This window comes from Erpetoichthys calabaricus, chromosome 2 (assembly GCF_900747795.2).
Source record: "Erpetoichthys calabaricus chromosome 2, fErpCal1.3, whole genome shotgun sequence".
NCBI lineage: Eukaryota > Metazoa > Chordata > Cladistia > Polypteriformes > Polypteridae > Erpetoichthys > Erpetoichthys calabaricus.
In genome coordinates, this window is record NC_041395.2 from 97,323,245 (window position 1) to 97,350,736 (window position 27,492).

Consider the following 27,492-nt stretch of genomic DNA (forward strand, 5'->3'; position numbering starts at 1 on the left):
TAGATGATGGTATAAAGAAGTCCCAGGAGTGTTTCTTGACACACTTCTGCTGAATAATTTGCTGGTGAAAGTCCTCAGTGTTAGTGTGTCAGAGAGGGGACATGTAGCTTTGTTTTAATTCTTTCCTTCACTACTGGGAGTCCAGAGTGTGTCCTATAACTGAGCCTTCCCTTTAATTAGCTTGTTGATTCAGTGGGCCAATCTTGTAGTGATGTCAACAGTCCAACACACCACAGATTAGAAGATTGCACCGGCCATCAGAGAGTTATAGAAGATCTGAAGGATGTCACTTCCCACATTAAAGGCACACAGTCTCCTAAGGAGTCCTGCTCTGCCCTGTCTTATTTAGTTCCTTTGTGTCCTCTGTGACCAATCCAACCTGTCATTAATATGGACCCCCAAGTACTTGTAGTAGTGCTCCACCTCCACATCCACTTCCTGAATAGGGACTGGACATACAGGCTCTTTGGAGTTCTGCAACTGACTCCCATACTTCATCTCATCCTCTTTCCAAAACACCCCATTAGTTCAGAGTCATCTGAGAAACAGATTCTATATTAATTTGAGAAATACACAAATATTAGTTTGTGTATTTTTTGATGGAAAATGATCATGTGCACTGTGGAGCATCCACCAAAGCATCAAAATGTTAATGATACAATGCGTACACTTTTATATAGGTTAGTATTCCATTCATATCCAGCAATTACTTTTCTTGCATGCAAAAAGATTTTTTTCCAGGGCTGCTGCCAAATGTTTGTTTATAAAAAAGTAAAAAAACATAACATTTTTTGTACTTCTAATCTTATGCCCATGGCAAACAATTCAGCTTTTGTATACATTTTATTAGCAAACATTACTTTGAAGTCTAAGGCTAAAAAAGAATCAAATGATGCTGAAGGGTTTGGCTCTACTCACACTGAAATCTGAAGTAGTGGCTTCTAACATTCACACTGTTTTAAACTGTGATTTGTTTATTTTTTTAATGGAGATACCTGGGAACTACACAGCCTGGTCCAACACTCATACCTTTCCTACAGAGACACACCACACTCTTTTTTATGGTAAAAGTCCAAAAATATATCTTAAATACACTATATACAAACACAAATATAAATCTAATAAATGTCCACTGTTTAGAATAATAACATGACAGTGACATACAACAAACTTCTGTCAAACACACAATCCAGTTTACCAGTTGAAGTTGATAAAGAAATATGAAAACTGCCAAGTGAAAAGCCCCTCAGAAAGATGTAAAGTTTGACTACCGTATAATGTAAATGCCCAATGATGACCTGTAAAAGAAGGATTGTGATCCATATGACTCCAACAAACAAATCCTACAAACAACCAAAACAAAGAAAAAAGCACACACAAATCCAAGAAGCATTGCTGGAATCTAAAAAAAGTGAAATAAAAATAATTTGCAGCTACTATGAAATACAAAAGAAAAAAATGAGATCCCTTTATTAAATCTTATTAAGTCCCTATCGAGACTTCCGTCTAATAGCCCTCAGAATGCTGGGAATTGTAGTCCCTGTCAACTTGTGCTACTACAGCATGATGGACTGTAATACTTTAGACTAAATCACCTTAAAGACAGAAAAGGTGGAAAAAATGTAAAGCCTACAGAATATCATCGCTGTGAAAGTGGAAAAATATGATGCAGTATGAACAGACATTCCATCAGCTCTAGATCCAAAGGACATTTATTCCTATTCTAAATGCTGTGATCAATCGTCCATCCGTCACATATTCTGATCAATTATTTCAAAGTTTTGAGCCATACCATAATTTAATATGGTGCTTGAAATGTTTCAAGGAGCTTTTGATAGCATCACATAGTTCTAGCAAATTTGTTGACCTCACACTAATGCTAAAAACCGCTTACTGTACCTTACCTCAAAGCTGAAGGCTATACAGGCCATTGAAGAAATTGACGATGCTGTCATGTAACGTGAAGTATCATCAGACTGAAGTAGCTTTATTAAAAGAATACATGGTGAGCAACGCTGATTAAGTATGCTATAAAATTCATATGACGCTGAATTGGTATTAAGAGGCCTCAAGTGTGCCAACAAGCATTCACCACACCATTACTCTATCACCAGCACTCTGCACTTTTGACACATATCAGGATGGCTTAATGGTTTTATGCTATTTAAGGAATATTATGGCAGTATCATCTGCATCGCTTGAAAAAAGATCTGTATATAAACATAACCAGTTGCACTCATATTGTATATAGTACCCCACCGCACAATGCAACTTGTACAATCAAGTGTATCTGGTATCAAACTAACACCTGCTAGGGATACACAGTAAATGGAAGGAAGGATGATACCTTAACACGATAGAGAAAACATTAAATCAATAACATCAAAGAAATTTAATAATATTAATTCTTCCTTATCTTCTGTGTATATTTCTTCCACCTTGATACAATTATGATGAACTTTGTAAATATTGAGTTATGTTATATTTTTTGATTTAGACATTTTTGTGTGTAGGACCTTGTTCCACAATTTAAAGTTGCTTTACTGCTTAATTTGGACTATAAGATCCTTAAGAAAGGGACCAAGACAGTTCCAAACACATTGGACAGGGCAATTAATTGTTCTACGACAACAATATTTTCTCTTCCCTTTGAAAAAGACATGAGTTTTGACCTCTGAAACCCTGAAGTGGAATAGCTCCACCTTATACAGGACACCTATTGGTATGCAGCATCCAGGTGTAGACATTCTCTTAGACTATTGTTTTCTGACATGACTGCCCCCCAAAACCAGGATCCACAGCAACTGTGGGTTTACTGAATGGGTTTATTGCTGATGCCCTTAGTATTCTGTATACTTTGACCTCAATTGTGGTGATAGGGACATTTCATCCTGGGGCATGGGATATGTTAATTGTCACAACTCTCTTGTACTGTATGCTTCATGTATTGTAATCATTACTTTGAGTAAGGTTAGATCTTTATTACTAGCATTATTTAATTGCATACTGGGATTAGTAATATGATGAATCTTGCACCTATTGGTTTATATGAATGTGAATATGACTACCAGATGTCCAGTGGTATTCTGATTCCCAAAATCTCTTATTTATCTTGTAGTTATTAAGGAATTTTCTTTTGATTTTATTGATTTAATGTTTTCTATAGCCTGACCAGGAGTCATCCTACCTTTCCTTGGTGGTGTGTTCATAGCTTGACTACACTGTGTTAGCACAATACGAAAGACATTTGATTGCCCAAGTTGTACTGTGGAAATGGGTACTACCACCTGCATGTCACAAAATACTGAAATTTCTCAGGCCATGCAACATTTTTTCCAAGTCTTACAGTTTTGGCTATCTTGTGCTCAACATAGACTTGTCTTCCTTTTCATAACTGATAGAAGTAGAACCTAATGAGATCTTTTTGTTGCTATAGGCCATCTGCTTCAATGTTTGATGTGTTGTCCATTCAGTGATGCCCTTCTGTACAGAACATTTAAAGAGCTGTTATTTAAGTATTTGTGAACCTTCTGTTAGAGTCAACAATCAGTCTACTCTCCTCTGGTCTCAACCATTAACAAAGTGTTTTTCATTCACAGTCCTGTTATTACACTATTTGGTATCACCCTTTTGTGTTTGGCATATCAAAACATTTTTGATCAACAGACTTTATTTAATAAAATTATAGTCCAATGAAACAATGTTTCCATCCATTATCCTACCCGCTATATCCTAACTATAGGGTCACGGGGGTCTGCTGGAGCCAATCCCAGGGCGCAAGGCAGGAAACAAACCCTAGGCAGGGCGCGCACACACAGGACAATTTAGAATCGTCAATGCACCTAACCTGCATGTCTTTGGACTGTGGGAGGAAACCCACGCAGACACGGGGAGAACATGAAAACTCCACGCAGGAAGGACCCGGCAAGCGAGCCCGGGTCTCCTAACTGCAAGGCAGCAGCTCTACCCACTGTCCCACTGGGCCACCCTGAAACAATATTTAATTTAGATAATTTTCTTTTAAAAGCTCATTACAACATTTACAAAAGCCAGTATTGAAAACATCCAAATCATTTTCATATTTGTTACTCATATCCATCCATTATCCAACCCGCCACATCCCAACTACAGGGTCACGGGGTTCCGCAGGAGCCAATCCCAGCCAGCACAGGGCACAAGGCAAGAAACAAACCCCAGGCCAGCCAGCCCACTGCAAGGCACACACGCACACACACTAGGGACATTTTAGAATCGCCAATGCACCTAACCTGCATGTCTTTGGACTGTGGGAGGAAACCGGAGTACCCAGAGGAAACCCACGCAGACACAGGGAGAACATGCAAACTCCACGGAGGAAGGACCCAGGAAGCGAACCCGGGTCTCCTAACTGCGAGGCAGCAGCTCTACCCACTGCGCCACTCTGAAACAATATTTAATTTAGATAATTTTCTTCTAAAATCTCATTACAACATTTACAAAAGCCAGTATTGAAAACCTCCAAATCATTTTCATATTTCTTACTCATATGTTTCATCATTTTTAATTTTTAGATTTCTGACATCTTTATATCTGTCTCCAGCTTTCACACTGGCTCACTAAAGGTCCCCAGCACTAAGTGGCACTAAGTTAAAAAATTAAGGTAGCTGGAGTGTGAACAAGGCTTTAGGGAGTACTATTCCTAGATTTTGTGTGTTGTGTTGGATGGGTGTATAAATATGTCCATAACCATTTTCTGTAATTGTTATGTTTCCAATAAATTGTATTAAAGTGATTGTTTTTGTGTTACTCTCTGAAAGCACAGTCTAGCATCCAGCAGGCCCTCAATACAGAACATTGGAGAAAATGTATTGCTTAGCATTTTCATATATAGAGGTACAAATGTCCACAAATCAGCACCTCATTTCTCCACAATAGACATATTTTCTTTTGCATTTTTGGGAAAAATAATTTTTCTCTTATAAGTTTAATTAGTTTGATAAAGTCTGTTTTTATTTTATTTTATAAGTCCTAAGGACCTCAGACTTTGTATAGAAAAATTTGGTTCAAGCCATTTTATTTTGTTTCCGTCTAACTGTCCTGCTAACCCGTCTTCTTGACCGTCTTCATTTCATTGATTTTGAGTTCCACTAAAGTCTTTTGTCTGTGATTTTCCCTCAATCATAATGCTAACCCAGCCATTTTACATGACATTAAGGTGACGGCTGTTTTGAGTCTGTCAGGTCAGCCATCTCCCTGGCGGCTGATTCCATTCAGCCTCTGGTCTAGTGAGGAGGTCTCATATTTGTCTTGCTGGCCGTCAATGCAGTTGGCGGCTATTCTCTCTTTCTCACCCCCTTTCTGTTCTGTGCAGCTACCTCATATTGGTCCTGTCTGCCAAGCAGCATTCTGAATGTTTGTTTTACACATCCTCTTTCGGACACTCCGTTTTTCCTCTAGTTGTAATGAACACACCTAGTTGTAGCACCTAATGCTCCTGACATTGAATTTCCGATTGTACCTTTGCAAATAATAAATGAATGTTTGAAGAATTTACTGACTCTAATCCTTTATCTTGTTTGTGATAAATATTTTGTCATGTAGCTACAGTAAAAAAAAAAAAAGAAAAATCTGAGATTTGGCAGGCATAAGGGTAAAATTATTATCTGACTTTTTTATTTTTGTTTATTCAGCTGGAGTGTGACATTGGTAAAATAAAGAAGTAGAAGAAACAAAGAGTGCCCTTTGGTGTAAAGTCACTTGTAAAGACATTTAAGAACTTTTATCCAGAACCGCAAACAATCAGATTCTGACAGAGCTAGTGTTAAGTCAATAAGTGAACCAAAACAAGAGGAGGCCAATAATTATTTGGTAATTCCACATAAGCTAGACATAAACAGAGGACCGTGATTCAGAGATATTTTCAAGCCTGCAGCTAAGGACGTTTAAACCAAATATTATTAAAAATGTGTAAAAGATTAAATGGAGCAATTAGACTTGGAATAGTTAAGTAAAATGCAGTGCGGCGGAGCGGCCCTGACTGTACCGTAAGTGGCCGCCTATTGAGGACAGAGGCACAGATGAGCCGTGGAGGCGGCAACAGGCGTGTGGGCCTGAGTGAAGCGTAATGAATATTGGAGTGCCGAGTGGAGATGTCCAAGTGGAGTAATAAAGTGATGGAATATGTTGCCGTGAATTATATATATAAAAAAATTAGTAATAGAGGTTGGAGTGAAAGAGTCTGTTGCTCCATTGGACCCTCCGCAGCAGCGTCGCATCACAGGAAAAAAAAAACCTTGGGTGCAGTGGGCCCCCTCTAGCTGTGGGCCCGAAGCGGTTGCTTCTTTTGCTTTGCCCTACTGCACTGGTACGCAGTATATGTGATGGCAGCATTCAGCAGAGACTTTTGTCAGAACTGTCTCTGTGAACTTCAAGAAAGTGCTGGAATTAGTCCAAGTGTTGGAAATGGCCGTACAGAACACGCGCAACAAGCAAGGGGCTGCATTTCCTTTTGGTGTTGCAAAAATCTATATATACAGTATATGACAATTTAAAAAGAATAAGTGCCAATAAATTGGCAACATTTACAGAAGCCAGAGACAACCAAATACTACCTCAAACATTTCGTCAAGCATTAATCACCATCTTTCCTAAACAAAATAAGGACTTGTTACAATGAGCATCATACAGACCAATTTCACTCCTGAATAATGATGTTAAGATACTCTCAAAAATTATAGCTAGAAGGATGGAGAAAGTACTGCCCTCGGTAATATCACAGGATCAAACTGGATTTATTAAAGGCAGACATCTATCTTCCAATCTCCGATGCTTTGTTTAATATTATATATTCACCAGCAAAATCATACACCCCAGAGATATTACTATCATTAGATGCAGAAAAAAGCATTTGATATGATTGAATGGAACTACCTTTTCACTGCATTGGAGAAATTTGGGTTTTGCCCGAATATTTGTGTATGGATCAAACTACTGTATACCAATCCAGAAGCTTCAGTTTGTATTAATAACATTTGCTCAGACTACTTTAAGCTAGAACGTGGTACCAGACAAGGATGTCCCTTGTTGCCACTGCTGTTTGCAATCGCCATTGAACCACTGGCGGTTCACTCCCGAAATTCTTATCAGATAAAGGGGATTGTCAGAGAAGGACTGGAACAGAAAATTTCTCTATATGCAGATGATATGGTTTTATATATATCAGACCCAGAAAGCATTGTCCCTGCAGTTTTAACAGCACTAACAGAATTTCAAAAGATATCTGGTCTTAAAATTAATCTGAATAAAAGTATACTCTTTCCAGTGAATTCACAAGCATACAATATTAGACTGGACACCCTACCTTTTACCATAGCAGATCAGTTTAAATATCTAGGGGTAAATATCACAAGTAAACATAAAGCTCTTTATCAACAAAATTTTGCCGTCTGTTTGGAAAAAATTAAGCAAGACTTGCATAGATGGTCAACCCTTCATCTCACTCTAGCCGGAAGAATTAACGTTAAGATGAATATCCTTCCTAAACTTCTTTTTTTATTTCAAAACATTCCAATATATCAATTAATCATTTTTTAAACAGTTAGATTCAACAATAACCTCATTCATTTGGAACTCAAAACACCCACGTATCCGAAGAGCGACCCTACAATTTCCCATTGGGATTAATAAAGTATCTATCTATCTATCTATCTATCTATCTACAAAGACCTCAGGCAGAAGGTGGCATGGCTTACCTAATTTTCAGTTTTTATTACTGGGCAGCAAACATACAAGCCATAAAAACCTGGACACAAATAAATGAACATACACAGGCTTGGTCCGCAATAGAAGTAAAATCCTGTAGTACTTCTTTATACTCCCTGCTCTGCTCTCCAGTAAATGCAAGTTATCGCAAATATACTAATAACCCAATTGTGCTTTACTCACTCAGAATATGGAACCAAATTAGAAAGCATTTTAAGATGGAAAATCTTTTATCGGTGGCACCTCTGCAAGAGAACCACCTCTTTCAACCCTCGCAAACATATCCAGTTTTTAATACCTGGAAAAGTTTTGGGATTAAAATGCTCAGAGATCTTTATATTGACAACATTTTTACATCTTTTGAATCAATTATGTTCAAAATTCAACCTCCCAGCTACACATTTCTTTCACTATCTTCAAATTAGAAATTTTGTTAAACAGAAATTGCCCGATTTCTCCCACCTCGCACCCCCCACAATGCTGAAAAAAATACTGCTCAATTTCGAGGAATTAAACACCATTTCCGCATTATATAAAAAAAGGACATTGGGAAGAAGATCTCATAATCAATATATCAGAAAAGGAGTGGAAGGTAGCAAAGCAGAGAATTCACTCGAGCTCCATATGCGCAAAGCATAGAATTATTCAACTAAAAATTACATATCGAGCTCATCTGTCTTGCTTAAAACTGTCCAAAATTTTTCCAGGGCAAGATCCAACCTGTGAACACTGCAACCAAGCTCCTGCCTCACTGGGGTCACATGTTCTGGGCCTGCACCAAACTAACATCATTTTGGACCAAAATTTTTAAGTGCCTTTCAGACAGCCTTGGGGTCACAATCCCTCCTAACCCATTAACAGCTGTGTTCGGTGTTCTCCCAGACGGACTTGAAATGGAGAAGGACAAGCAAACTGTGATTGCACTCACTATACTTTTGGCACGTAGACTTATTCTGTTAAATTGGAAGAATCCTAACTCTCCTCTGATAAGTCAGTGGGAAACCGATGTTTTATATTATTTGAAATTGGAAAAAATCAAATTCTCAGTTAGAGGATCTGTACAAAATTTTTTCAAAACCTGGCAGGATGTAATCAATATTACATTATCTCTCTTTCTTTTGTTTATTGCTGCCTTATTAAAAAGCCCTAAGCAATTCTCCTTTGGCTAAGCTCTCCTTCTCATGGGTGGGTTTGATTTGTCTTCAATTTTCTTTGGTTATAAATTGATCTATTTGTATGGAATGATTACAATAAAAATTAAATAAAAAAAAAAGAATATGTGGCATTTTCTCCCTTTATGTTTCCTCACCTAGAGATTTTTTCTTGTAAATATGAAAGATGTTAATGCTTTATACTGTAGATGTTGTTCCACGCTCATGCGTCACACCTTCAGAGCTCTTAGCATCTTTGTTTCCAAGCTTTGAAAATAAAGCACACTGCATTCAAAATCAGAAGAATTCCCAGCACCTATGACAATAAATACTGTATACTCTGAATACTTGAAATAACATTAAAGCATCAAAGAATGTAGTGAAGTACAGCATAATGGAAAAAAGCAATGGCAAACAGTGAAGTTTGATTAATGCTACAAATAAAGGTGTGTAATAATGGATGAAAAGAATGCTTCACTATTGAAGAGTCACTCATGAAAAATAGAGATTTAAACAGAATTATGCAACAGAAATATAAAGTCAGGGCAAATAAATGTAATGTTGGAAAACTCAAAGCTCTTGAAGGAGAGTTGACACCCTTTGCCATATGAGCTCTTTAAAGCACATACCAGTGCCTTTGTTGGTATATCAAAGACATTGATACCTGTTGCTTAAGCAAAATTATATAAATTAACAAGCTTAAGCTACTGTTGTTCTTCCACAGAAATAAACTGGTAGGCAATAAAGGCTAGTAGATCTTCTTCTTCTTCTTCTTTCGGCTGCTCCCGTTAGGGGTTGCCACAGCGGATCATCTTCTTCCATATCTTTCTGTCCCTCTGCATCTTGTTCTGTCACACCCATCACCCTGCATGTCCTCTCTCACCACACCCATAAACCTTTGCTTAGGCCTTCCTCTTTTCATCTTCCCTGGCATCTCAATCCTTAGCATCCTTCCTCCCAATATACTCAGCATCTCTCCTCTGCACATGTCCAAACCAACACAGTCTTGCCTCTCTGACTTTGTCTCCCAACCGTCCAATTTGAGCTGACCCTCTAATGTACTAATTTCTAATCCTGTCCATCCTCGTCACACCCAGTGCAAATCTTAGCATCTTTAACTCTACTACCTCCAGCTCTGACTCCTGCTTTCTGGTCAGAGACCTTCCCTTTCACTCTTGCTGATACCCGTCTGTCACAAATCACTCCTGACACTCTTCTCCACCCATTCCACCCTGCCTGCACTCCCTTTTTCACCTCTCTTCCACAGTCCCCATTACTCTGTACTTTTGATCCCAAGTATTTAAAGTCATCCACTTTCGCCAACTCTACTCCTTGCATACAGTAGATACAGGAGAGGAAATCTTTACCTTATGACAAGTAGGGGTCAAAGCCAGGAATCAAGTTATCATGTAATAAAACCAAATATGCGAACCAAAATTAAAATCTTGTATTCACTAGCCAAGAATCTGTCATACAAGAAAGTGCCAAAGAAAAGGCAGTTGCAAAAGTTTTTAAAGTTATCCTCAAATTTGGACAATGACTACTTCTATGTGGTGCTAGCCTAAATAGCAACAGGCCAACAAGGTGCATGTGGGCGCCATTAAAAAATGAGACGTCAACATAATAAAATATGATAGTAAATAATGAAAATTAAACTAAATTCTACATGTTTCAAAAATGGGTAATAAAAAATAATACAGTAAATCCCAAAGAAAGATTTATTAAATCTAGAATAAATTAAAGAAAATAGGAAATGTAACAAATGCACTCTCACCTGGCTCTAAGTAGGAACACATTCAACTTATCTGCAATTCAAAATGAGTCATATTTTGTATTCTTTGCATTTGTATGTAATGTTATGCATACTGTACATACAGTAGATTCACTTTCTGCATGCTTGTGTTGTAGATCTAATTTTAAATAGATAAATTTCCCATTTTTGCCCATCAATCTGCACTCTGCAGGAGTCTTTGTCTGGTTCCTTGTATTTCAAGGAGGCAATGCTTGTACCTGAAAACTTCAGATCCCACTGAGGGATTACACTTGTACACTGGTAGAAGAGTGTACTTTGTGTCCCACTGGCCAGGTCTTTCAGATTTGTTACAACTTGCGTCATAAAATTGTACTGCAGTTACTTTCTTTTGAGGTCTCATACAAGGATTTTCTCTTGCCAGAGTAAAATATGCAAGTCAAGTGTGACAGATCAGATAACCGTTAGTTTCAGTAAGATTAATTAATTTCCTTTAATTATATTCCCTCTGGCCTTGTGCAACCTCTTTTCCCTCAGTAAGACATTAGCTGCCATCCATAACCACTCCATTAGTTGCGGCCTTATGCTTCTGGTGCCCCTTTTGTTGTATTGAGGGCTGCATAGTAGTCCATAATGGGTGTGAGGCTGAGCCCAGATTGAGTAGTGGCAGAAGGCTGTAAAACTGAGAGTTCCATTTTCCTACAAAAGGATGACATTTTTTATTGAGGTCCTGGATGAACATAAGTCCAACCTGAATGATCATTGGTGTACAGGCTGCCCATCAAGACTTGTTAAGTTGAGTTTATGGTCACTGGTCTGGCTCTCGAGGCCAAATCAGCTGCCTAGTCGGTAGAATTCTGGCAAAGATGTCACCGCATTGTAATTTCATCTTGATCAGATAGTAAACTCTACTTATAAACAACAGAAGACTTATTTTTGCCATTTTTCAATAAAGACAATCATCCTTTTAATTTCTGAAAAGTTCCACATGCATTATTGCTAATCGTGCAGTACACATTTCAGCTTGGAGGTCTATGGTGTCTAAAGAATAAATGGTAGACTTATAGTGAACAGAAACAGAGGATTGTTTTAAAACTGATGATAGTCAAAGAACGTTTTCTCAAACCTAATGTCAAAAATGCACACATCACTGTAAATCATTGCCTTTATGGAGGAAAAATAAAAATAATGAAAAACACTAGAAATGGATACAAAAATAGTTTTTTGGCATTTTTGGATGTTATACTGAGTCCACTTGAGCATAATGTGTTTCTGAACTATTATCTCATTCAATAATTGCCTTGCACCATTTTAGTGGTATGCACCTAATTTTGAGATTTTTTCTGTTAGCTTTATTACATCCTAAGTAGCAGTTCTTATGTGTAAGCTCAGGGGTTACTTTTATGAGATTTTTCAAAATCAGCAGTCTACATAAATAAAAAATATCCTACAAACTTCTAAAACTGACATGTTAATGATATGCAGCTGGTGCTGATTTGCAGATGAGATCCAAGAAAAATGTTATAAAGAGTTAACACTAAGCTGGCAAGGTACACGGTAGGATAAATGATGACTTTAACATTAGCCCGGTATGTGTGATTGTGGATATCAATGAGTAAGAGCAGAAAAGGTGAAGTGTTCCTGCTACCCTGCAAAGGAAGAAGGTGTTAGAGTATAGAAGGATAATTCCATTCAAGTTATTTAAAAATATTAAATTCAGCAGTTTTTATTATTTTTTGTGCATTTTTACAAAATGAATACTTACAAAGTATGAACCTATTTTGAGATTTTGGGACCCAAGGATTCTGAATTTACGTTAGTTTTTGCTTTTACAGCAAACTGAAAAACTCTAATACAGTAATCCCTCGCTATATCGCGCTTTGACTTTCGCGGCTTCACTCTATCATGGATTTTATATGTAAGCATATTTAAATATATTGCGGATTTTTCGCTGGTTCGTGTGTTTCAGTGGACAATGGGTCTTTTAATTTCTGGTACATGCTTCCTCAGTTGGTTTGCCAAGTTGATTTCATACAAGGGACGCTATTGGTGGATGGCTGTGAAGCTACCCAATCACAGCACGTATTACATATTAAATAAAACTCCTCAGATATATTGTGAGCAGGGGGGCTGTTCGCACCCCTAGAGGATACGGAAGCTGCTCAAAAAACGATGAAAGACTACCTTCATATTGCTCCCTTCCTTGCTGGGCTTACTTGTGGCTGCTTTGTCGCGCAATATGCTTTCCACACAGTGCTTCGCATACTTAAAAGCATGAACAGCACCTATTGATTTTTGATTGTTTGCTTTTCTCTCTGTCTCTCTTTCTCTGACATTCTCTGCTCCTGACGGAGGCAGTGTGAGCAGGGGGGCTGTTTGCACCCCTAGAGGATATGGACGCTCGTCTAAAACATGCTGAAAGACTACCTTAACATGACTCCCTTTCTTGCTGGGCTTACTTGCGGCTGCTTTGTCAAGCAATATGCTTCCCGCATGGTGCTTCGCATACTTAAAAGCCCGAACAGCACCTATCGGTTTTTGATTGTTTGCTTTTCTCTCTCTCTCTCTCTCTGACATTCTCTGCTCCTGACGCACACTCATTTGAAGAGGAAGATATGTTTACATTCTTTTAATTGGGAGACGGAACTGTCATCTCTGTCTTGTCATGGAGCACGTTTAAACTTTTGATGAAGAGACAAATGTTTGTTTGCAGTGTTTGAATAAAGTTCCTGTCTCTATAACCTCCTGTGTTTCTGTGCAAATCTGTGACCCAAGCATGACAATATAAAAATAACCATATAAATATATGGTTTTTACTTCGCGTATTTTCACCTTTCGTGGGGGTGTTCTGGAACGCAACCCCCGCGATCAAGGAGGGATCACTGTATTTTTAGCCATATGCTGTGATGCCATCTTTGTTTTCCTATGGTTGCTTCCATTTCAGAGCAAACATGTCCGTCATTTCAATAGCAGTACCCAGAGTTCCCCTGAAATGCTTAACACATAGGATTATTGTCAACTGCATAAACTTTGCCGAGGTATTTCCAGGGTATCCAAGACTAATACAGATAACTCCTAGTGGTGCCTAAGAATGAAAATCTTTTTGTTTTTCATTTCCTGGTGTGGATGGGTGGAAGGAACACAGGATGCCTGTAGGAAGTGTTGGGGTGCCAGCTGGGCTGCCCCTTTTAATTTCAGTGACAAATAATAAACAAAACTGGTGCTCAAGGGTACAAAATAGAACATAAATGGCCTTTTCTTGCATTATCAAGAGTAGCTCTTATGAGCAGGTGGAAATCTTGGGACTATATCCTCAATGTTGCCTGGGTTCAAATGAGAGGCAACATTTGAGGGCATTGGGTTTTTATAGCTCTCAGGCTGGAAGGAGTGAGGTTACTTGCCTTCAAGGGGCATCTCCCACTGCTGTAGAAGAGAAAAAACATGACATTATTAATGGCAGCACACCCTCTCGCCCCTGTGGGGGTATTGGATACCTTAAATGAGCCTTGAAGGCATCCCTCTGATGTGTATGACTGATACTCGTTTAAGAATTCTCTGTCTAGTTTTTGGTCTTGGAGTTTGTGGTTTACAGTTTTGATTTTGACAGCAGATCAGTTTGACTTTTGGTTTTGACCTTAGCTTGTTCTAACTACATGCTTCTTCCCACCATTTTCATTCTTCACATACTGTCTCTTCTGAGTCAATACAAGGTGTGGTTTGAATGACACTTAAAATTCTCAAACTGAACTCTAAAGTCAGACAATTGATTACCTTAATAAATCAAAAAGTTAGCTTCAACATTTTGTTGGTGCTTGCCCTGTAAATATGATTAGACCCACGAACTCTTGTGATGGTGGCCTACTTTCTATCCCAAAAGACACGCGACCTGATTCACAGTAAACTCATTCTGTTGGTTCAAATTATACCTGAAGCGGGCATTTTCTCTTTTGCACTTTAGAACTGTTATTCTTTTATTTAAAAATTTTATACTGTTGGAACAAGTATTTATATAGCACATTTTCATATACAAAAGTAGCTCAAAGTGCTTTCCAACAGAATTGGCTTAACAGAGTTACACAAAAAGGTAAAAATTAAAGAAGAGTTATTTATAACTCTGGTCTATATATGAAGCAGTAAAAAATCAAAAATGTCCAGCTTAATCATAAAAACTGCACAGATGGCCAAGGAAGAGAAGAAAATAAAAATTCCAAGTGGTAGAATGCTGGAGAAAACAGACTTCTAAGGATTAAAGGCCAAAAGGCCATCCAGACCCACTTGAGCATTCTACAGTGCCACTAATGTGCCACCATTAACAGGATACTCTTGTGGAGCTCTTTCTCTTTAGCAGCATACTTAAACTAGGAAGGCAGTAGAGCACAACACAGAAAAAAGGAAACACACAAAGTAGTGACCATTCTATAAGACAACAAGTAAACGACATTTTATGCAAAGAATCCATTTCCACATTCCCCCAGTATGAAGGAAAGCTAGTTATGCTAGTAACTTCTTAAGAGATCAAGAGAAGTCCAAATCAAAGAGGTGGATTTTTAGTAGTTTTTGAACTGGTCTGAATTACTAACAGTGCATCACTAATGGTAAAGTATTCTGAATTTTAGGTGCATATAAACAAAAGGTCATCTCACTAGGGGCCTCATGCATAATGCCGTGCATAGAATTCACACTAAAACATGGCATAAGGACAAAAGCGGAAATGTGCGTACACACAAAAAAATCCAGATGCATAAATCTGTGTGTTTGCCAACTTCCACGTTCTTCCGCTCCATAAATCCCAATCAGCGTGAAAAGTAACGCACGTGCATGCCCCAGCTGCCCCACCCAAACTCCTCCCAGAATTACACCTCTTTGAATATGCAAATCAATATAAATACCCTTAAGCCCAGCGTTCTGTGAAAAGGCAATGGCAAAAGAACGGGGGAAAATAGAAGAATTTCAGTGAATACCAAGTGGAGGCAAGGAAAAACATACTATTTGTTGGTTTAAATAGTGATATAAACAACAAAAGGAAGTTGATCGAGTAACATAGAGTGTCGGAGAAACTCGAAAGCTCAAGTTCACAAAGTTGCACAGTGCCAGAAATAAAAAAGAAGTTGTCAGATATCAAAGTCACCGTGAAAAGGCGAGTCAGCCCATCATCTGAGTGTCATAGGAAAGCTTATTAGGGTACAGAATAAAAAAAAATATATGGACACAGTGGGAAAAAAGTTTGAAATGTCAACTTTAATCACGAAATTTCCATTTTAATCACATAGTTTATTTTGTCATTAAAGTAGAACATCTTAAACTTCATCTTAAAATTTACTAGTTTTTCAAATCCCATCGTAACTAAAGTAGCATGTTACATGCTTTGTTTTGTATATGTTCTTCTATGTGGTCTATGTGTGTGAATCACTACATGCTTCTCCAACTGGACACAGAATCCATTACGTGATATTACAGCTCTCTGAATAATTAAAATACTGAGATGTATACTTGATATCATTTTCATGATGATAGGAATTAAAGCATGTATTGAACATGGGAACACGGTGGCGCAGTGATAGTGACGAGCTGGCACCCTGTCCAGAGTTTGTTCCTGCCCTCCCGCAAGATGCTTGCTGCGCTGTGCACAACCTTCGATGAAATAATTTATTCCAGCAGTACTGTCTCTTTCAAATGTACTAACCCCCAATTCCTGTCCTTCCTATTCTTTCTCCAAATACCCAATTGCCATACAATCAGCTCTGTAATAGATGTTAAGCCATCTGTAAGCTGAGAACGCCGATTCTTCAAAACTTCTAAGGAACATTGAAATATCTTCGTATAGTACATGTTTAATTATTCTATCCATCTGTCCTTCCAGTGTTATTGGATGTAACCGAGGAGGCAAATTTCATGTTTTCTTGTGTAAACATAACTAAATAAAAACATAGAACCTTGAACCATAGATAATACAATGGATTCCTGATGCACAACTGACAAAGAATTTTCTTCTTCTTATATAGGAGTGAAACGAACATAAAGCTCTTCCAAAAATGCCAACCCATTGTCTAAGGCGGCTAGTAAGAATGCTGTGATCAACGGCATCAAATGCTGCTCTAAAATCTAATATGACAAGAAATGATAGAATATTTCCATTAGCATTAAACTGTAAGTTATTAACTACTTTAGCCACAACAGTTTCTTTTCCGTGGTTTTGTTTAAAACCCAACTGATACTATCAAGACTAGAGTTTATAGTCATTTCATTGTTGAAATCTAGATTTTCTACAATCTTATTAAAAAAAAACTCAGGTTAAAGATAAGTCTAAAATTGTCCAAGACAGAACCATTCAGATTATTTTTCCTTAATAGTGGCTTGACTATTGAAGTTTGTGAAGAATTTGCTGCCGATTAACATGCAATTTCTGCTGCCAATCTAATTCCGTGTACATTCAGCTCAATACCAGGCTCTTCCTAACACCTAAATATTACTCTGTTTGTTTTGTTTTTATTTTATATGAAAATTAGCCCATAATCACATCTTGGTATCTCTTTGTTGCAGTGCATTGTGATTTTGGCTCCTGTATAAAGTACCCAGTGATACAGTTCACACTTAAAGGCAGACTGAAATCTTCTAAACATGTTTTGGGCTTTGCAAATAAATTTGATCCTTCCAAATAAATGTGAATAAAGTGGTGTTTGTGAACCAGATGCAGTTTCCTACCCATTGGTTTTCTAAATAATTGTCAACAGTAAACCATCACAGAGATCATTGGAGACTCTTGGAGAGAGTCTAACATTTTCTAGCTTCCAGATACAGAGACACGCCTTGTGACATCTTCCTCCATTCTCATCAGTAAGACATGAAATCTATCTCACATCTGTTTGCCTAATGACAATGATCACAGAAGACAATAGTGACTGAAAATATTACTCAAGCAAATTACACTGGAAAAGAGCCTGACATATTAGCGAGACTGTGCAAACATCAGTCTAGTTAGGAAAACTAAATAGGAAAGTGGAGTGTTACTGAAATCTGTTCTTAACAAATGATAGCCATGAATAAGTAAACCGGTTTTGCTGCTTTACAAGTTAAATATTATTGGCATGGGGAGGGGGGGCGTTGGTAACCTGTTAATAAAACAAAATGCACTTCCTAACCCACCCCTCCACATACAATTCCTGATTCCGCCCAGTGTTCCCCTGGGATATAAGCTGAAATCAGAGTTGGGGTGAGACTATTGCCACAAGCACCTGTGAAGCAACCCAATCAGGGGCAGATGGAGCCTGGTGGGATGGCACCCTTGTGGATGCTTGTTTGGATGGCATCTCTTTGCTATGGCTCTCTGCAAAATGGTAGGCACTATTTATTACAATCTAACTTTGGACTTCATGTTTATGTCTCTGGCCAATAGGAGATGCTGTCAGCAAAATCTTAGTATAACTGTTCTGCCTGTCTGCATACTTGAGACTAAACATTTAGTTATTTTTTGACCCATGTGATGTTAGTGTAGCTGGACATGAAATCTCAAGCAAATTGTGATGTCTGTGTAACAACTAATAAATGGAGCTATTACATAAAGTCTATAGACACTAGAGCATTGGAATAAGGATGTATCTGTCTATGCATATCACATTCATCTTTCTGTCCAGAATTGTCTGTTTGTCTTTATGCTTGTTGTAAATAAGGTCACCTCTTTGTGTTCATGTATGGTCTCTCACTGAAAGGCTGAATTTTCATTTGCCAATGCATTCTATGTTGTTCATCTCTGTGTATGTGCTTCTTTACATGTGCTTTCTTCTTTTCTTCATGTTATTTTAAGGGAGCATCTCCTATTCCACCTACTACATCTTATAATGTAGTCCTGTGTAGCATGTAAAACGATTTGCACCTTGGAGGTAACACCAACTCTAGTTGTCGTGTATCAATTGTAAATCTTTATAAATTGTCGTTTACTATTAGTGTGTTAATAAATGATCAGTTAGTGTGCTGTTCTTTATACACATTTCAGAGCATCCTGAGAGTCTTCTTCTGGGTTGGCTTGATTTTTTGATGTGAATCCAACATGAGTGTTGAAAGGAAGAGAGAACTAGAGCTGCTTAGATTAATTGTAGCCACATGTGTCATCCGCCAATGAATTCACTACATGAAAAAGCTTCTTCTGTGATGGTTCAAAGGATGAATACCCAGACGATATTGGTGTAATGTAGGCAGCAAAAAGGCAGGCTTTAGGACAAGGAAGAATGGACTGGCTTTTATGTGTAATTCTTCACTTTCATACTTTGTTGATAAGAGATGTTTGCAGTTGAAGAAATTATATATATTAATTAATGTCTATTGGTCCGGTGTCTGCCTTATATGTCTACCATACGTATTTGTGATGGCACTCCGGCAAAGTGGTTAGTGATCCTGCCACAAGATATTTGAAACCATAGACGGTTTACTATCTAAGAGAGTCATTCTCCTTGTGTCCATCGAGTTTTCTATCCATATTAGAAAGACAAGCATCCTAGGCTAAGGGGTGAACCGAAACTGACTTTGTTTGGGAGCATGTGTGTCCTATGTTGGACCAGTTCATTGAGATATACTGTCATCATTTTTATGGTTCAGCCACGGGAATTGCACTGGCTTGTGTTTTTTGTGCATTTAATATTTTTGCTCCTTCCATGTTTCTTTGTTTCTGTTTTTGTTTTCTTTCATATCAAATGTTTATATTTGATTATGTTCTCTTTAATTACTTAATTTATAAGTATTGTGTTTCTGTGTGTAATATTATGTTCTCCCACTGTCTATTTATAGTCTATTATAGTCTGTCTATTAAAAACTCATCTGTTTGGTTTATCTCTTCAAGCCAAATATTTTTATGATTTCTTTTCTCTTGGGAGACCCTAAATTTATTTCAGAACAATTAAGGGTGTTTTGAACTTTAAAATATCAGTTTACCCAATACATATTCTTAATAAAGTATCTATCTATCTATCTATCTATCTATCTATCTATCTATCTATCTATCTATCTATCTATCTATCTATCTATCTATTATAAGGATGTGTAGGATCACACCTGGATATTGGTTCAGGCCTTACACTTCATGCTGCTAGCTGGGATAGCTTCCAGGCATCTGCAGCTTTAGATTTGATTAAGCAGGCTCCAAATGGATCTAACTAATAACCTAGATTTGTTATGCTTTCTGCTTTATTCTGTCTGTCTGCACTATTCCTCTTTATATTATACATGTATGATTCCCTTTCATGGCTCCCTTATACCACTGCTCTGATCATGCCATATCTCTGTCATCTATCCATTCTTGTCTGTTCATTCTTCAGCTTATTGTGAGACGTTGATATCTCTACCTAAGACAGACTCCGCTATCGATGCTCACATTAGACTTGACTGAATTTCTAAAATTCTTTGTGTGTACCTTATATTTTTCTCTACTTAAGTAATGACACATTTTCCACTTTTCTTTTCAGTGGGCAGGAAGTTAGGCAATAGATGAATACAGAAAAACAAAAGAGAATGAGAATTGCGTAGCTTTGAAATCATACAGTATGCTTCCAGTTAATCAACAGGAAGGTTAATGAAGGATTCCCATTTATGCTTATCTTTCCTTTAATTATGCGTAGAGCACTGGCATCATGATGCATGGTGTTCTTGCACTTCAGTCTACCACAAGCAATAATTTACTATCCATCTGTCACATGCAGTATGAGGATAATCATATGTGAAAGTCTGAAAAAAACATTTCAAAAAGGCAAATTAAGTGTCTTTCCCATTTACATAATAGACACAAGTATAGGGTGTTGTTACAGTGATGTGATTTGATTTCCACCTATTCTACTTACTGTTTGGTGTTCACATATATCACTTGTGTCCAGTTTCGTTCTACAACCTAATGACATGCTTGTTAGATTAATCAGGTTTGTTAATGCTGACTGACAATGGGTGACTTTGGGTTTGTGCTTCAATGCACCCCATGGTGGACTGGTGACCAGGCCAGGTTTGCTTCAGGCTTTTGATAGATATTGAGCTTCTCTCAGCCTGTAATAAAACAGTGGAAGGACAGATCTTCATTAACTTAATTTGCTGATAAAAAGACATGCAAAAGTACACCACTGTGTGTGGCAATACTAGTTAAGATAATGCATTTCCCTTCTTATGAAACACCTCTCCTTAATACACTACATTTTCAGCTGGTATACATCAAGACCACTCAACCCAGAAAATAGAGGCTGGCAAAAATTGCAGAATTGATTGAACCCGTTTATACTGTATACTGTATATTTAATCAAAACCATTTGTTTTGTGAACCTTCTTATTTTAATTCAGGCTCAAAAGAGTTTTAGCTAATCCTGACCACACTGATTGCAAGGCAAGAACCAGCCTATTTTTACCCAACATTCTTCTGTGCACACCCACACCAGGCCAATTTATCAGTCAACCCAACGCACATTGTATTTGGGCAAGAACCCAGAAAAGCCCAGACAGACAAAACCTCACACAGACTGAGACCACCCTGAACTTTGGAGCTGTGAGGCAGCAGTGTTGACCACTGAGTATTTAAGTGGCTGAATTGTTCTTATGTTCATTTCAGAGCTCAGGGTAAGGACTGCCAACATTAATCCACTGGAGTTTTGCTTTTGTATGACCGTTACTAAACTTTCTATCTGCTAAAGTGATTTCAGAATACAGAATTGTACTCTGTCTCCTTCATGTGCCTGTTAATTGTCCGTAAAATCAACAGATGGGTGCAACTAATAAGTAGTACAGAGGTGCTGGCCACTCACTGTCACCTCCTACAGAGTCTAAGTGAAGACTACGCTGCAGTTAAGGGAGTGTCAAAACACCAACAAGACAGTGAGAGCGTGAACTGCTGTCGTGGGTTCAAGTGGACTGAGCACTCACTAATCCAAAATGTCAGTGGATCTTAGTTGTAACAGAAACCAGCTTTTGTACACTTGTGTCAAGTTTTACTTGTTGTATTCACCCGATTTTTTGACACCCATTGCACAGCCCAAACCTACCTGGAAAGGGGTCTCTACCTTAATTGCCTTTCCAAAGATTTCTTCCATTTTTTTCTCTACAAAGTACTTTTTGTGGAGTTTTTATTGTCATCTAATGGAGTCAAGGCTGGGGACTGTCAAAAATCAGGGCCTTCTAAAGCCCATTGACTCATTCCCTGTGTGATGTTATGCTTTACAAGAAGTAAATTTGTGCTTTCTCAATTGTTTTATTTTTAATAAATTTGCAAAAACCTAAAGTAAACTTTTTTCACGTTGTCATTATGGGGTGTTGTGTGTAGAATTCTGAGGAAAAAAATGAATTTCATCCATTTTGGAATAAGGCTGTAACATAACAAAATGTGGAAAAAGTGATGCGCTGTGAATACTTTCCAGATGCACTGTATGTTAGCACCACATGTTCTAAAAGCAGCTACTTTACTCATTAATGCATTCAAAGAAGCACAGGGCTTAGCTTTCATATAAACTGAACAAATCCTCATTCATTGTGGTTTCTAATATTTCTTTTAATGTCCCCAGTGCTACCTTTGCCCGGTGAAACTGATGGACAGAAAATCAACATTATTCCAGGAATGACAATACCTATTAAAACTGGTAAGAAGACTTCACAAGTTTATTTCAAACTATATTAGTGTACGAAAGTGTCATTGGAGAGCACATATGGTGTAAATTCTTTATATTGTTAGCAATAAAGGTGAGTAATATTACATTAGAATTCAGGAATGTATTTCAGGAACACCACTGTTACACAGTTTGGCTTTCATGGCTGCAACATTTCAGCAGTCAGTCCCTTAAGTGTAGTGGTGGTATCCTGTTTTACTGTTCAGTTTTGTGTGTTTGGTCAGGTATATATCAAATAGATCAATATGCACACTGTACATTTAAAAATAAGGCAGGGATTTTAAAGTTAAGTTGGGGCTTTTTGCTCGAGGCTCAATAAGATTTAGTCCTCTCAGCAAGAATTGACTATTGCCAAGTTCACTTTCAGATTTTCTAATAAGGAATGCTGAAATGTGTTCAATAATTCATATATGAAATATAATATTAAAGAAACCTGAACATCTTTTTATGCAACCTTTGAAAGCCTACAGAGTAATTTCTACAGATATTGAAACACATTATTTATGGCATGTCACAAAAAACTTTGAAAAAGTTTTAAATTTTTCTGTCCCAGAATTGTTAATGTTCAGGTTTAAAAAAAAATCACCTAACAAGTACATAAATGATCTCATACCAGTTAAGAAAGCAAATAGGCAGGAGTAAGTGCTGACAGATGTCTTAAGTGGTTATATCCAAATATCAGAAATAAAAGGGATTTTCTGTACTATTACAAAGCACACAGATTTTTTTTTTATTTTTCTTTCCATGCTTCATTAAGATATACTACATATCAACCCTGCATATCCTGCAAGAATCTGTAGAGCAAATGAAACAGAAAAAATTGTTTTGGAAAAAACAAACATTCCATATTTAGTCTATTATCAGTGTGTGATTTTCTTTTTTCATATGCAGATTTGTTTTACCAGCTTGTACTGTAGGTGTTTGTTCTGTCCCTAAATTCTTCTTTCACCATAGCTGTCAGCCCTGCTCACAACGGCCGTGTGTGCAGCACATGGGGGAACTATCACTTCAAGACCTTTGATGGAGATGTTTTCCAGCTTCTTACCCAGTGCAACTACATCTTTGCCTCCCACTGCAAAAGCATTTATGAAGACTTCAACATCCAGGTCAGGAGGAGTGTAGTGGACGGCATCCCAGTCATCAGTAAGATTACCATGAAGCTGGATGGCACTGTGGTGCAGTTCTCCAAGAGCGGAGTCTTAATCAATGGCCAAGAGTAAGAGGCAACTTGACATCTAACTACAGAGATGATCTTACAAATGTTATTATTATAATGATAACTGTTATTATACAATGTTAAGTAGCTTAAAGTATTTTGATTGGCAACCAACTTGGCAAATGCAAAAGTGTATCATCATTACTGTTTTTCATCTTCAGCTATAGTAGTTGTTAAATACAGTGTTCATATTTCAATTAATACTACATCATTCCATTTTAAGGAAATCAGTTGCCTTGCAGGGTATTGCAACAGCTTGCTCTAAGTTTGCATAAAAAATATACACATTAAGTACATGAATGTGCCTAATTTATTTATTTTGATATAATATGTTAACAATGTCTATAATTGGAATATTTTTTCAATGCATTGTAACACTCATTCAGTAATAATAATTATTAATTTATTACATTTATACAGAACTTTTCGAACCTACTCAAAACATTTTATATAGACATTAGGGAAACACCTCAACCACAACCAATGTGTAGCATCCTCCTGGATGATGCAACGGCACCCATTTTTACACAAGTACAGTACATACACCACACATGAGCTATTATGTGGTGAAGGGGTGAGAGAGAGAGAGAGTTAGTCAATAAGGGACAGGTGATGATTAGGGGCCCAGAAAGACTAGGCTATGGTGGACAGTTTATTCAGGACATCATCATCACTTTTTTGAAAGATGCCCAGGGATCTTTTATGACCATGGAGAGTAAGGAACCTGGTTTTATGTCTCATCTGAAGGACAGTGCCATTTTTACAGAACAGTGTATCAGTCACTGCACTGGGGAATTAGTATCCACACACAGATGATGGATTAGCAGCCACTGATGGCCTCATTGACACCTCTTCCAGCAGCAGCCTAAGCCTTTCCTAGATGGTCTCTCATCCAAGTACTGGCCAGCCACAAATATGCTTACCTGTAGGTGTATTACCTGTTCTGAAGTGCAGGTGGTAAGGCGGCTGGAATCTATTTAGATGCATGTATTTTCTGAATCGTCTCATTCTAATTCAGGATCATGGGAGTTTTATCCTAACAACATTAGGTGCAGGGAAGGAGCCACGCTTAACAGGGTGCCATTCTTTAATCCGACAGTGTTATGCACATACCCATACCCACACCAGGCCAATTTGACAATCAACCCAACACACATTGTCTTTGGGAAAGTACCCTGAAAAATCACACAAAGGTACAAGGAGACTATGCAAACCTCACATAGAGAGAAACCACCCTGGACTCTGGATGTGTGAGACAGTAGTGCTGACCACTGAGTGTTTAAGCGGCTAGATTGTTCTAGTTTTACTTCCTGAACTCAAGGTAAGGACTGCCAAAGTCACGTTGTTAGTGTTTGCTTTTTTTTAGAAGGCCTTTAGTATTCATTCAGAATGTAGAATTGGATTCTGTCGCTTTGATGTGACTGTTACAAGTGTTAATTACTTGTAAAATCAGTTATCAAGTAGTATATAAGAGCTGGACATTCATTGTCACTTTCTTCAGAGTCTGTTAAGCACCAAGCAGCTGCAGTTAAGAAACAACAAAATACTAATAAGGCAGTGGCAGCATGAACTGCTGTTGTTGGCTTGCCTGGGAAATAAAAAGTCAGTGGATCTTAGTTACAGCTTTCTTAGTTCATTTAATTGCAATACTCATTAGTACTTCTTGATTCTTGAAAAACCAGAGTGTCCAAGCTAAGACCATGTAGAGACATGGACAATGTGTAAACCTCATACCCTTATATTCAAGTAGGATGTATAATATGTGTCCTATACCACAGATGTTTTAAGAAGATGGTGGAGATCAAAGTAGGTCTTTTTTTGTGGGCAAAGCAAACATGTCATCATTGTAGAATGCTAAAGCCATTACATAGAGATTTCTTAAATCATTCACTGCAATTGTTTAAAGACATAAACTAAAGTTGTAGTCAAACCAAACCTAAAGTCAAAGCCAACATTTTTTTTAATGTATTATTGTAAATTGCCCAAATTCTGTTCTCTTGGGAAGTCTTTCTTTCAACATATAAACTTTAGATGCAGTGAGGTGCTCACTACCGTCTGGTGTGCCATGGGTAATATAACACATGCATCACATGCCCAGCATCATAGTCAAAGCCAGGAGACTGAGACAACCTAAGCATCAAAACCGAAAAGGAGAAGTGAAAAATCAGAGTCTTTGAACATGGCTGAAGTTAGATTATCAAAAAAAAATCAAACAATAAATATTCTTTATAAGAGCACAAAGTAAGGTTTGTTATCCACAACCTAGAAGAGAACACAATGAATTGGGTGACCTTTTAACCTCATCGCTGCAATTACACAGGGGTCATGACCCCTGGTGACAGGAAGAACTACCTGGACAACAGAATACAATGTGGCGGCCAGAAGCAAAACAAAACCCAAAATATATAACAAGCAGCAGCAATAGAAAATCAAATGCAAAAAATGAGGATACGATGATGTTACCATATTACTGATAATGATAACTAACAGAAATACAAAATTGATAACACATCAAAACAATAAATTAATTAACAACACATTCCACACACAGACAGCGACCAAGTTGAGATTTATGCCCAGGAATTAGTCAGTAACACCTGGGCTGTAATGCCATCATAAATTATAAAAAGTAGTTACTATTTTAAATTTGTGTTATCAAAGCTGTGAGTCCATACCAAAGAGAATTAAATTTACAATTTATATTCAATTTATTTATTCTTTACTTAAGGAGCTCTTTACTTTTAAGTCCAAGGATATAAATGTGACTGTTTTTGTCTGTTTTGGCACTTATTTGATTTATTTTTGCTTTTGCTATTTACTTTTAGTCTTCGGAGAGTGATGGCATCACATCATCATTTTGTGGTGATATTTTCTGCTGCTATATTGAGTTTTAATGTTAAAGGTCACCATATGGTTTACTGAACTGGACCCCCATTGCTAGTAACATCTTCTATACCTAACAATACAGTACATAACATTACTTTGTAGACACTTCAAAAGATGGCAGCACCTGTCTCCAGGTGTCCAAGTTTTTGGATTAAAATTTTTAAAAACTCATTCTTTTAATGGTTATTTTAAGGTTTTGTTAGTGACAGGATATAGGCTAGGGACTTAGCTTTGTTTTTTGACAAATGTTTAAGCTTTTGGCAATAAATCTTAGGTGGTTTCTGGTACTGACCTTGGCCCGTCCATTTCACGTATGATTTTTGCTTACCCCACCTCACCATCACTCTGTCACTGGCTCTTTACCCATTACTGTTTTTTTTGTCAGAAACAATTGTGGTCACAAAGCCCAGCACGCTAAACACTATTAGGTGTAGAAATGACAAAGCACCATGTAATATGTGTGTATGTGCACAGCATATAGACACATACACTCAAACGTATTCATTACTTTGGCAGGATGTTCACAGCTATTACAACCTTAGCTTCAAATATTTTATTTGAATGGTGAGACAGTGTGTATATTTATTATTTCTGTAATTTGCTTTGGTTACATATTGTCTGATGTTTGTCTTTTCCAGGGAAACCCTTCCCTACAGCAGCTCTGGAGTGTTTGTTGAGAAGAGTAATTCCTACATTAAAGTCACAGCCAAACTTGGCCTCATGGCAATGTGGAATGAAGAGGATGCATTATTGGTAGGAAACTCAAATATATCTTCTTTTTCAAAAAGCACATCTGTTTCAGCATTTTATTTTATGTTTTTAAACCAATTTCTTCAAAAATGATTGATAATAAACCATCAGATTATAAAATGTTTAGATGATTGGCCTAAAAATTCCAATAATTCCATAACCTGTGACTACCTATTTTCTCACAGTTGGAGATAGAAGAGAAGTATGCAAACCAGACCTGTGGACTGTGTGGGGACTTTAATGGTGTCCAGATTTATGATGAATTTATTAAGAACGGTATGTCTACAACAGTCTTTAGAGATATATACAACTGCTTTTATAAGAAATATGCAAAGAAAAAGCTTTGGGATCATACACGAGTTCATAAGAGCCAGTACT

At 37.5% G+C, this 27,492-nt stretch overlaps 1 protein-coding gene across 1 annotated transcript in view; it reads left to right on the forward strand.

Annotated features, from left to right (window-relative positions):
• The first annotated feature begins 17,882 nt into the window (after positions 1–17,882).
• The window catches only part of LOC114645308 (mucin-5AC-like), a 72,114-nt gene continuing 62,504 nt past the window's right edge, over positions 17,883–27,492 (forward strand). The window contains exons 1-5 of the mRNA XM_051922828.1: positions 17,883–17,975; positions 22,161–22,235; positions 23,217–23,478; positions 27,003–27,117; positions 27,300–27,390. Coding sequence (XP_051778788.1) covers positions 17,900–17,975; positions 22,161–22,235; positions 23,217–23,478; positions 27,003–27,117; positions 27,300–27,390 — 619 coding nt within the window. The 5' untranslated portion in view covers positions 17,883–17,899. The remainder of the gene's footprint in view (positions 17,976–22,160; positions 22,236–23,216; positions 23,479–27,002; positions 27,118–27,299; positions 27,391–27,492) is intronic.